This window comes from Solanum verrucosum, unplaced genomic scaffold (genome assembly GCF_900185275.1).
Source record: "Solanum verrucosum unplaced genomic scaffold, falcon-dt-bn FXZP01000284.1, whole genome shotgun sequence".
In the NCBI taxonomy this organism is placed as follows: Eukaryota; Viridiplantae; Streptophyta; class Magnoliopsida; order Solanales; family Solanaceae; genus Solanum; species Solanum verrucosum.
In genome coordinates, this window is record NW_026019936.1 from 898,017 (window position 1) to 910,796 (window position 12,780).

The 12,780-nt window shown below is 30.9% G+C and overlaps 3 protein-coding genes across 3 annotated transcripts in view; all 3 read right to left on the reverse strand.

Moving 5' to 3' along the window:
- Positions 1-12,780, reverse strand: part of LOC125835628 (uncharacterized) — a 201,324-nt gene that overhangs the window by 144,882 nt on the left and 43,662 nt on the right.
- LOC125836431 (uncharacterized) lies at positions 1,346-4,670 on the reverse strand. The gene is made up of 4 exons (XM_049515601.1): positions 4,332-4,670; positions 4,052-4,180; positions 3,719-3,980; positions 1,346-1,504 (listed from the first exon to the last, which is right to left on the reverse strand). Exons 1-4 carry the CDS (start codon positions 4,608-4,610, stop codon positions 1,449-1,451), a joined length of 726 nt encoding a protein of 241 aa, XP_049371558.1. The 5' UTR covers positions 4,611-4,670; the 3' UTR covers positions 1,346-1,448.
- LOC125836410 (uncharacterized) lies at positions 8,838-9,859 on the reverse strand. Its single transcript, XM_049515583.1, has one exon. It carries the CDS (start codon positions 9,712-9,714, stop codon positions 8,956-8,958), a length of 759 nt encoding a protein of 252 aa, XP_049371540.1. The 5' UTR covers positions 9,715-9,859; the 3' UTR covers positions 8,838-8,955.

Below are 12,780 nucleotides of genomic sequence, written 5' to 3' on the forward strand. Positions count from 1 at the left end.
AAAAAAATTGTGGAGTTTAACGCAAGAATTGGAGGGGAAGGGCTTGAATATCAACCATTTGTAACTAATATTTTATCTTATGGTTTATCGTAAGTGATTTGTTTTTGGATACATCTGTTAAATGTGTATTTTAATCATTTGTAACTGATGTATATCTTATGAGTTGTGACTAACATCTTTTTGAGTTAAAAAATATCTTATCTATAAAGGGTGGTTATTTTTTTTGGACACGTTTGTTTAACGTTTATCCTAATTCCATTTGTAACTTATATTTGTCTTATGGTTTACATTTTTTTTTTCAAATATGTGTAACATATATATAAAAGGTGATTTATTTTTTGGACACATTTGTAATTGATATTTGTCTTATGGTTGACACTTCTTTGAGTTAAATGCATCTTATCCGTAACACATATAAGGGTGATTTATTTTTGGACACGCCAGATAAAAAGCATAGATACACATTTAAAAGGAATAATCTGGTACATAAAATATATCACCTAACAGGGAGCTGAAAGGTCTTAATCCTCAAAGAATATACGACATAATTAGTTTATGTAGTGATTGATTTCACGTTTGAAACTCATAATTTTTACGTTTACGTGGAGAACTCTACAATTGCTTTAAAACTACCCTTCACATCTCATGCTCACACAAAGTCGGTCGAGGGCAAGACCACATACCCAAAGGAATGTGATATTCAATCTATCTTGACACTATTAATTTCACAACTCAAACCTGTAATTTATATAAGTCATACAAAAATAATTTTATCATTATTCCAAGACTTCCTCTATATAAAGAATAGAGCAAAGTTGGAGAACCCAAGGATTAGGACAAGTCTACTACTTTTTGGTGTCATGAATTTTCATTGATGAGTCTTTTCATCTGTCTCCGAAAGGCAAAATATGTTTACTTAAAACACCCTCACCAATCAAAATTGGCAAACAATCAATTACTCTCTCCGTTTATTTTTATTTATTCACTTTGTACTTTACACACTCTTTAAAATACAATTATTAATACAAGTATTTTACCACAAACTATATATTTCTCATAATGAACTCCCACCAATTTTACACACTTGCTCATAAACTAATCCAAACCTCAAATATTATTTTCCAAAAACCAAGTTAAATCCAAAAGGCCACAACAATTTACAAAATGGCATGTGTGGCCATAACTAGAAGCATTTATTATAATACACATATTTAAAGAGAAGTCACATTACAATTGACATATGTAGACACAAAAAAGGAAAAGATTTAAAAATAGGCCCTTTTGCCAAAAGACTTCACCATTTTCCCTCAAAAAGACAATTGGCAATTAGATAAAAATTACACACAACCATATGCTAAGTTCAATTATTTAAATCTACCAAATTACTATATCTAAAGATCAAACTACTATATATCAATAGGTCCAATTCTTTAGGTTTTTGCCATTTCTCATATGCATGGATATCTCTGATTAGTTTGTTGAACATCTTGCCAATTTCTACCACCTGCCATACAGAAAAATGAATCAGAATTTGACCCTACAAAAACTTTCTCAAAAAAGCACACTTCATATACATGAAAAATCTGAGCAATAATAAAGTTATCTCGGTATGATCGATAGGTTAGGGTTCACAACAACATATTCAGTGTAATCCCACAAGTGAAATATGAGAGGAGTGGTGTACCTTGTAAGGATAAAGGTTGTTTTCAATAGGTTATGAGCTCAAGAAGTGGAATTGGTTATTATTTTTGCCTCGAGATGGGTGTCTACATTACACTACTTTGGTGTATGACCCTTCTTCTCCAAACCCTGAGTGAAAGCGAGATGATTCATGCACCGAGATGACCTTTTTTGTGAATAAACAATCATTAATTCTCATAACCTAGTTTTAATCTTGCTCACATCTTAGTAGCTACTAGAAGGGGTGTCAAATGGGCAAGTTAAATTGAAATTGAGTAAGTTGAAATAGGATAAGTTAGTAAAAAGACGGACTATTGACCCGCCCAAAAGCCATTTGTGCTTAATTAGGCAAATAAACGGGTCATAAACAAACCATACTTGGACGGGTTATGTTTTCATGGGCTAATTTTGTTTGGAGGGTGGGGTGGGGTGAGGTAGGGGGGCAAGCATTCAAGAGGTAAGCAACCTAACTAAAGAATGCAACAAATTACAAATCCTCCCCTTAAAACAAAACTGCCAAACATTTAATATGAGAAAGGAAATTTCAGTATGAACTACCATATATAACCAAAAGATATAAGAGAGGGTCAGATGTCAGTTGCTTTTCCCAAAAAACCACTTTTTCATGTGTGCCCTATCAGAAAAAAAGGGGTAAAAGAGGAAACAAGGAAAATATTTCACTCAACTAAGAACAAGTCATAAAAAATTGATAAAAGTTCAGAGTGATATAATTATAATAACTTAACTATGCTAAGAACAACATATCTAATGTAGTCACACAAAATGGGGTCTGGATAGGAGAGGATAGGATATACGTAGATTTTACTCTTACTTGAGAGATACAAAGGTTGTTTCGAATAATCCCTCAGCTAACTCACCTAAGAATAAGTCATAAAATTTGTTTCTCCCTTCCTCTACTTCTTAGCAAACCAAACAAGGAAAATGGAACATTCTACCACTAAGAACATCATATTCTTAAAAGGACATTTCGATGCACTAAGCTTTTATTATGCACAGAGTTCAAAAAGGGATCGAACCACAAGGATCTATTCTTATTCTCTAAAAATAATTTATCAACACTAGTTCAAGATTTACATCTTTAAGTACTTTGTGATTTGGTGTTTCTAACTAGTTCCATCTAGTTAAAATAATATCCATCTTCATTTAAGCACAACACTCTTACCCCTTTTAGTGACACACTTGTTCATACTAGGTATACCACACAATCTATCCAAGATTTGGTAGATAGAATTATACCATATCTATCGTAGAATTAGTCAAGGTACATGCAAGTTGAACTTAGAATTTCATTCAAAAAAAAAGTTACCACTCAAGAAATTCTCACATTTTCGTTCTCTTGATGATTCAAGCTCACAACTTTAAGATCGAAAGTAGAAAACGCTTACTACATGAGCAAACCTCTCTTACCAAATGTCATACATATTATATTAACTTACATGAAAAAAGCTTTGTTTTTTTTGTTCTTTTTAACTACTAGTCTAGTCAAACAAAAATTAAGCATACAAATTGAAACGGAAAGAGTATGCATTTTGCATGTGATGGCAATGCCTTTCAACTTGTTAAGCTTTAAACTAAGACTAGGGTATGTATATTCACATTGAACTAGGGATGGCAACGAGGCGAGCCGGATGGAGAATAGGAGAAAATGTTATGAAGAGCAAGGCAAAGCATGTTGAAATTTTTGCGAATTAAGTTATACTCGCACCGTTGTGATCTCTACATTGAATGTAGTTGTAATCTAACAATAACATATATATTTTCACAAGTGAGGTTTGGAAAAGATGTGATCGACCTCTCGGCTCATTAATCATGATAACCAACAATTAATGAATAATGTTCAAAAGTAAGAGATTAGTAACTCAACACAACTACGTTGCTCAGACTCTTTAAAAATGTTGTCACACTCTTATCGTTATCGGATTCTTCAAAATTACATTAATTTTAAAGGATCCGACAAGCATCCGTCAACATTTTTGAAGAATTCGAGCAACGTAGCTGAATGATTTAATTGACTTGCCTTGTCTCTTTCTACCATTGTTGTTGATATTGATGGGTATTCTTGGGAGGAAGACACCAGTTCCACCATAATCTCTCACAGAACTACTTTCACCATTAAAACCACCGCCGCCGCCGCCACCACTGCCACTGCCTCCCACAAATGACGAAACCCGGTTTCCGGTGAACCGGTCTAGGCCGAGGTTTCTTCTCTGCATTCTGATGAACCGGTTCTGCTCTTCCTTCTGTAAAATCAGAGCTCTTGCATCCATCAAACTCTCAACCTATACCAATTTTGTAAGAGAAAGTTGAAAATCGAGAAATAACCGAACAAAAATTAAGTTTTCGGTTCTACCTGGTGTTGAAGTTGAACCGGTGGTGAACCGGTTAGAAGCAGCTCTGTTCCTCTTCTATTCCGTTCAAAATACTCTGAAATTGAACAATCCGTACAGCTACAGCACCTCTCAGCCGGTCTGAACCGCCGCTGCAATATCGAGAAAAACAGTAAGTAAAAACGAAGAAGAAGCTTTGAACCTCTGCAACAATGGCGAAATTCGAAGAAAAACAACAAAACGGAGCAAAATACCAGTACTAATGTAGCGAAAAATTAGAGATTCTATGAAAAACCCATTTACCTCAGTAATGGGAAATGGCTTTGGAACACTGTGGGTATTATGAGTACGGTATTGAAGAAGTGAAATAGCAGCAGATTCTTCTTGTTTAGCCATGAAAATAGAGCTATGATTATTGTGATGATGATGACGAAGAAGAAGAACACAAGAGTAACAACAGCAAAGAGAAGAACTCAGCTTATTATTATTATTAGTAGAAGAAACAGTTTCTTCTACTGGAAAAATATCAGAAGGTAGCCATAACTCTCCATCATCCAGATTTTCTGAAGAAGAATACTCCATTTTTTCTCAAAACCCACCAAGAATTCAAACTCAGAAACACATTTTATAAACTTTTAGAGAGAGAAAAAGAGTTGAGAAGAGAGAGAGAAGTTTTTCAAATTGACGTTACAGTTCTCCTTTTTTTTGCCTGCTAAAAGGCGTGAGAGAGAAGGGTGGGGTGGGTCACGTGACCAGAGGACTTGGGGGTGGGGGGTCGACTGATCAATAACTGGAAGCATATTGATAGTGGGGGTGGGGGTAGGGGGTATGAGGTTTCTGCCATTTTTGTGTTTGTTCAGAGCTTGGTAGAGCTGAAGAGTTGCAGCATTGGCTTCTCTATTTGGAAGTTGATACGTGACAGCTCAGGGAAGATGGATGTAAAATTATATATATTGGATATATAAGTGCATATCACAAAGTGATTTCGTTATCGGATTTAGTCGAATTTTAATACAAATATTGAACATTGGGTAAGAAAATTAACAACGAGAATTGCTATCAACAAATATTTTGTTATGAACGAAAGTTGTGGTAGAGTTGTAACTGTTAAGTATTCTTGTATTCTTAATCAGAAATTTTGAATTTGACTTCTATGTGAATCCAAATCTAATCGAATTTTAATATGAATATCGATATAGAATACTAAAAATATATTCTATATAATTTCGTTATCGGATTTAGTTGGGTTTCAATACAAATATTGAATATCGGGTTAGAAAATTAACAACGAGAATTGCTATCAACAAATATTTTGTTATGAACAAGAGTTGTGGTAGAACTGTAATCGTAAGTAATTCTGTATTATTAATCTGAAGTTTTGAGTTTGAGTTTTGTTGGATATGAAGTCATTTTATGAAGTCATTTTTGTTTGGAAACATTTTATCCCTCAATGATGGACTTTTACGTGAATCCAAATTTAGTCGAATTTCAATGTGAATATCAAACACCGAATACTAAAAATTTATTCGAGCTTGCTGTTAGAAGTCACTCCTGAGTACAAGTAGTAATAATTATTTTCATATACAAATCGATGGTATTTTACGTTTGTTTTCTTCCTCTTTTTTAAATTCATATTAATTATGTTTGTTGCCGTGACTTTTTAAGGAACGTTTTCATTATAAAATGAAAATATAAATTTATGAATATTTTCAATAATTTTGAAAATTTATGGGTGTAAAAGTCAAATATTTCTATTAAAATCTATGGTCATCGCATAGTAAAACTTCATTTAAAAGTGATTTGATAAAAATATTTGAAAATTTATGACAAGTAAAAATAAAAGGAAAAAGCAGTAGTTCAAATAAACATATTGTATTATAGTGAATCAGAAGATAATTTTTTTTCTCCGAATCGGAAGATAATCGATCTATATATTAATGAACCAATTTAAAACTTTTTTTTATAAATATGGAGAGGACCATTTGCAATCTTTGGGGTGTCACTTGTTAGTAGCAAATTTTGATCCATTTAACTTTCAATAAATTCTCATTTTAATTTTTGTAATGTATGATTAAATATATTTAATTTTTAATTAATTGAAACTTGTATTGTTCCTCCTTTTAATTATAAATCTTCATAATTTTATCATGATTATCAATTGTTTCGTCATTCAACTATCATATTTATATTAAAATTGTATTTTTATTTCAAATTTAACCGTAATTTTTTCCCTACAATAATTTTAAAACAATATATTTTCTATATAAAAGGATCAAAAGCATGCTTTCAATTAACTTAAATCAATTTAGCAATAATTAAGAGATCAAAAATGCTATTTATCCTCTCTTTTTTTCTCTTTGTCCTTTAAGAGAAAATAATTATTAATTATTAATTCAAAGCTAATAATATTTATTAATATTTGAGTTGCTTCAAAGCTACCAAACAATATTTATTAATTGTTACAATATATGGTGTAACTAATCCTTACAATATGTTAACTACCTCCACTAAGCCTACTTTAACTTCCTAATTTTAATTTTGGGGTTTTTTTATTTGATTAATTATTTTCTTTATTATTTATTTGGTTTAGATCAAAACACTATATATGAATGGTATGAACTGTTTTAGATAATATCATGTATAATCTCTTAAACTTAATTCTTTGTACTTTATATGTGCACTTAAATAAAAGGGAAAAAGGCATTTGTTCAACAATATCACTAATTAAGTACTTTATCTAATTAATATATACTACACAAGCAACATACATATAAAATCGTTGTTGGACATTTTTGCTAAACATAAAGAAACATGAATTTTACTAAAAAGAAAATCTCTTTTAATAAGTATTTACTAAATTATGTTAAAGATATAACTTCGATTTCTAGAAATTATTATAGATCTTAGGTTTTTGCCAAAGTTGAAAATAATATGTTTTCCCTTTTCAATAATTTTGATTTTTAGTTTATTTAGTTACCTCGATGATATCATTATTTTGTTCTATTACGAAAGAAAATTCACGTAAAATATAGAAAACTTACATAAATATACTATCTTAGAAAAATATTTACCATTTATAGCAATAATATTTTTTTTCACTTGATCACTTTTAATACATTTATAATACAGTTTTAATACATATTACAAAGAACAATTTATTATTCACATATAATACAAGTTTTATTAATGGATAATACATTTATCACACATTTTAATGCACTTATAATACTATGTGTCAATTTCCTACCAAACAAACATAATATATTTTAAAAAACAATTATAATGCATATATATTGCATACATAATTCACTTTTAATACATATTGCAGATTTAACATAATATTGCTATAAATGGTAATAAATAAAAAGTATCGCTAAAATTAATAATTATTTATTAAAATGTATCCATCCAAGTAATTTTTTCTAAAATATATACACTTTTATAAATGAAAAAATCCAAACTAATTTTTACTTGGAACAAAAGTATATTTTTCATATTTTAGTATCTTTCTCGATCTGCCATTTGTCTTTTCAAACTTTATTAAAAAAATTCTCCTATGATTTTTTATTCTTCGAATAAAACAATCAGGTGATAATTATGAGTAATAGAATCTTTATTGTTCTTTTCACGCGATAATTATGTAGTATATTGTTCATATCTGAATTCTAAAATGTATCATTTGTTCCTTTTTTTGAATCAAGTCCTAAATGAATTTTTCTACTACTTCTCACACAAACAATCATCCAACCAACGAGGGTTGTGGTGAAGTGGTAAGTACTCTTTCATCCTTAATTAAGAGATCTCGGGTTCGAACCCCTTTGAGTACGGAGTCGCAAACCCGAACCCCCTTGAGTACGGAGTCACCTTTGTTAAGGAACACTTTATCCCTCAATGTGGGACTTTTCGGCACGAATCCAAATTTAGTCGGGCTCCAATGTGGGTGCCAGAACACCGGATAGAAAACCAAAGCAAGAAAAATCATTCAGGAGGGGTCACTAGATTCACCCATGCTTCTAAAATCATATAATAGTAATGTTATATATTTTTTAAAAATATTTAAATATAAATATGTGAATTTATTCTTGAAGTATCATATAATGTGATGGTGATTTGATGTACCTCTCTGAGTGAGGTTAGAAATTTGAATTTTTTGTTTATCTTGTTTTATTTTTTCTTGTAGTAATGCCTCTGTAAGTGATTTGGATAAAAACCTAAATGTTAAATCAATTAAATTTATACTTAGATCCATCTTTTCGTAATAGTACATACATTATATTATTTGACACATTGTCTATATTTGAATCCTGAAAACGTATCAAGTGTTTTATTTTGAATCAAACCCTATTATAATTTGTTTTTCCTAAAAACTATACTCAAATATTTTTTTCTTTTAATAAGTAGCTCGACCTCTAACTCTCCATATAATAGGATACTCCACCATGATTTATTCTTCAACTTGGAAAATTTGTTCCAAGTCTCCCCTTTAAACCTTTAAATTAATTATAATTCATTACCAACATTACAATCGTATTAAACACGCATAAGAAGAAAAAAAAAAACAAATTGAAAAAAAAATAATTGCATTTCAAAATCAATTCACACTTATTTTATGAATTCAATTCATGGAAAAATCTCCATATTACATTTCTTCAAACTCCCAAAGTAACCAATATAGGGAATAATCCTTTAAAAAAAAACTATTTTATATTAAAAAAAAAAAAACTTATTTAGTGGCAAGCTAATTTGTTGACCACTCCAAAATCAAAATCCAATTTCCTTAATAATCCATTCATAATCACTTCCCTAATCATAAGGCTAATTTTATAAACTAAAATTATGGTACATTTTCCTTACCATATACCACAAATGCAGCAGATTCCCTCTCTTCTGCTCCCAAAAACTTTGTACAATTAAACCGCCGGTTAAACTAACAAAAACCGGCCGGCGACACCGGTCCAAACCGGCTCCGGTAAACACCAACGATCACCGGATCATTTTTGCAGTGATGAAAACTGGGATTTTTTTCATTTCCATTATTACCCTTGCATTGCTCGCATTTACCTTTCGTCTTCATCGGAAATGTATCTTGGATCCTCGGAAACGGATCCGGGTCCGGGTACGGATTATTCCGATGTATCGGAATTGAGTTCAGTTGCGATATACCCATGGAGTAATTGTAATTGTCTCTCTGAATCTTCAAACTCTGCAACTTCTCGTTCAAATTTTCCAGTTCTAATGGTGAAATTTGATCGAAAAACGGTGACCCGAATCCGATTTGATTCGGGTGGGTTCGTCGGAGGAGAATGGGATTATCCGGTGGAGTTACGGAGAACTCATTCTCCGTCATGAATCCACCGGCGTAATCCGCTTTTGCTACCTTTCGGTTACGTGATTTTCGCGACCGTTTTAGAACCACGAGAAAGAAACAGTCCTTCTCACGAGCAATTAAACCGAAATTTGCTTTACCGGTTATGGGTATCCTCCGTCGATCTTCAAACTTTGAGCTTTTCCGATCACATAAGTAAATTGAAATCTGATTCGGTGAGATTCCGATCCTCTGGCTTAACATCAACTGAAACGCTTTGAATTCTAGCAAAGGGTATATCCGAATACTCCCAATATTCATCTCTCTTTCTCCATCGTAAAACACCACCGGAAACTCCGGTCCTGCACCGCCTTCCACCATTGCTCCGGCAAATACCACGTCAATTTCCAGCAAACCCAACAAGTGAAATATGCTAAAAAGTTGAATAAAGCCAAACTCCGGCAACTAACACGCAATCCCCGGCAAACCAACAAGTGAAACAGCTGAAGAGGGAACTCCAGCAACTAACACATCAATCCCCGGCAAACCCAACAAGTGAAAAAGCTGAAAAAGGAGTTTTTTTCGCAAACTCCGGCAACTAATACGTCAATACCCAGCAAACCCAATACACGAATATGCTAAAAAAGGTGAAAAGGGAGTTCTTTTCTCAAACTCCGGCAACTAATACGTCAATTCCCGGCAAACCCAATACATGAAATTGCAAAAAAAAGGGGGAAAAGGAGTTCTTTTCTCAAACTCCGGCAACTAATACATCAATATCCGGCAAACCCAACACATGAAAAATGGAAAAAACAGAGTTCCGAATAGTAATTATTGAAGGGTTTATATATATACAGAAACAGAGGTGGGGTTTAAGGAAGGTTTGATTAGTAAATAAGATAAGGCGGTGGGGATAATTCTGGAATAAAGTATTGGTATTGAAGAAGACAGAGTAGCTTCCAGATGCTTTTTATGGCGGAAGAAAAGGGGGATTGGTTGGGGGTGGGGTAGGTAGGGGTAGGGGGGTGGTGGGAATTGAGTGTAATGGTGGTTGCTTGGAGATCACGTAATATAAAATTTGTAACAAATATCCTTTTTTATGTTCTTTTTATAAATGCTATTTTTTGTCCTCAAGCCGGAATCGAGTATCTGTTATGAGATCTGACTAATCTTGATTCATACTCGAAAGATAAATCGCTTTTGATAAAAATAAGATTTTACACTTAGAGTCTGAATTTTGAATATTATGATTAAAGATGGGTAAATACTTATTGTTCTTTTATTAGGGGTAGAGTTAGGATCGAAGGTGATTTATATGAATTCCTCTTAAGAGATGTTGATTTTTGTTCCGTTAAGATATTCAACTAATTAATCTTGAAGGCACACTTTAAAAAGATAAAACGCTTCTGATAAAAACAAGATTCTAACATTTGAGTCTGAACAAATGTATTATGGTTAAAGACTGAGGAATACTTACTACTCTATTGGAGGTAGAGCTAAGGTCGCAAGCAATTTACCTGAACTTCTCTTATAAAAATTTACACTATATATTTTTTTATACTTTAATTTTTATCCTCATGTTGGAATCAATTATCCGTTTTAATATTCAACTAATTAATCTTGATTTATTCGAAAAAAAGAATTACACTTAAAAGATAAAACGCTTTCGATAAAAACAAGATTCCACACTTGAGTTTAAACTCAAGAATTATAGTTAAAGATGGAGAAATACTTATTGTTTTATTATTAGATGGGAAGGCACAAAATTATACTCTATATGTAAAATTAAAAAAATATTTATGTTTATGAATAAATAGATATATGATATGTTGAATTTCTGTGATTTTTTAAATATATGTATTTTTTTTATTTTTAAATCTTCTCAATATGAGTCATGATACATCAATTAGTATAGATATGGTCAATTTATTGCTTCAATTTTGTTTGATTGCTAATTTTTATTCCATTAAAGTTTTGAGAATATTTGTAGAAATACGTTTCTATTTATATTCTAGTCTCGTGAATAATAATTTATCACATACGGTGTTACGTTATTAATTTAATAAATATATAATATGTGTCCATAAATATAATGTTAATCATAGCTAATTACTTTTCAAAATTTATCACTTCACTTAGTAATTTCGATTGATGTAGATATGGTTGTTAATCACACTACCAACAACCGATTGAAAAAAAATATTATTTCGTCTTTTCGATTTTTTAATTCGAAAAAATATACTTAACTACGTAAAAATATTATTTATATCATATTGAAGAGATTAATAAAAAAGTAGTTACTTTGTTACTATGTTTAATTTTTCTTTTTATTAAACTAAAGTTCAATTAATAAATATTGCTACTATATTTTTGAGAAGGATCTTGCGTATTATGCTTTGTTATGAATTTTGATATGTTACTCCGATAAAATTGTAATAATTGAGAAAATTTTGATAATTTTTACAAATGATAAAAGTTTCATGTTTAGAAGAACAAAAAACATATACTTTTCAGTTTAAATAATGTCAATTTCAAATTAAAATAATTTTAAATTATATCCTTAAAATAAATAAATTTGACCAACGTATGAGTTTAGATAAACGTAACGTCACCAAAATGATGAAAAGTTGAAAGGTCCTATTGTGAAGTAGTACCAAAATAGAAGTTTCTAAACAAGAATATTGTGTGTGCAACAAATTCTGAAACTGAAGTATCATTGTGCAATTTGCATTGAAATTGAACATACTTTCCTCTTCTTTGTCTTATGAGAGAAGTTATTCTCTATTTTGTTTTAATCATCAGATATTTAATATTTATTGACTCGACTAATTTAAATTATGTCGAATTTTGTAGTGATATAATATTATTTTATATTAGAGAGAAAAAAATGTTACGTATAAATAAAAAACATGGAAGGAATGGAAAAAAGTGAGGCAATAAAGAAAATTAGAGATATAGCATGTCACGTGACACCTCATTAAAATATCGATGTCATATGAAATTGAGTGACCATCTTGAACGATTTCATTTACCCCATGCTAGTTACATGTATAAGAATGACAACTTTGAGAATTATCAAAAAATGAAGTCGGAAAGTGACTTATGATATCTAGAATCACTCGAAAATAACTTCTCTAAATTATATTCTCTCAAAATAGACGTAAGGTTTGTGTATTAGTGTATACATCATTCTTTCTCAATATCATCAATAAAATTATACGGGATATGTTATTGTTATTGTCATTGTCAATTCTCTGTCTACAACAAACTAAAGTATATACTATATGATGACATTTTTAGATCTGACTTCTTTTCATTTTCTAATTTCTTATGTAGATGCGTGACACTTATCAAGAAAGGTGTATAAAAATTTAATTTTACTAAAAAGTGTGCTAAACTATGGTTAAAATAATAGATATTTCTATTTATATGTCTCTAACCTTTGTA

Excerpts from the sequence above, each read along its gene's own strand:
- LOC125836410 (XM_049515583.1), bottom strand. The coding sequence starts at position 9,714 with ATGGTGGAAGGCGGTGCAGGACCGGAGTTTCCGGTGGTGTTTTACGAT.
- LOC125836431 (XM_049515601.1), bottom strand. The coding sequence starts at position 4,610 with ATGGAGTATTCTTCTTCAGAAAATCTGGATGATGGAGAGTTATGGCTA. Across the intron at positions 4,181-4,331 it reads AGCCATTTCCCATTACTGAG|CGGCGGTTCAGACCGGCTGA; the intron begins GTAAATGGGTTT and ends TCGATATTGCAG. Across the intron at positions 3,981-4,051 it reads CGGTTCAACTTCAACACCAG|GTTGAGAGTTTGATGGATGC; the intron begins GTAGAACCGAAA and ends AAATTGGTATAG.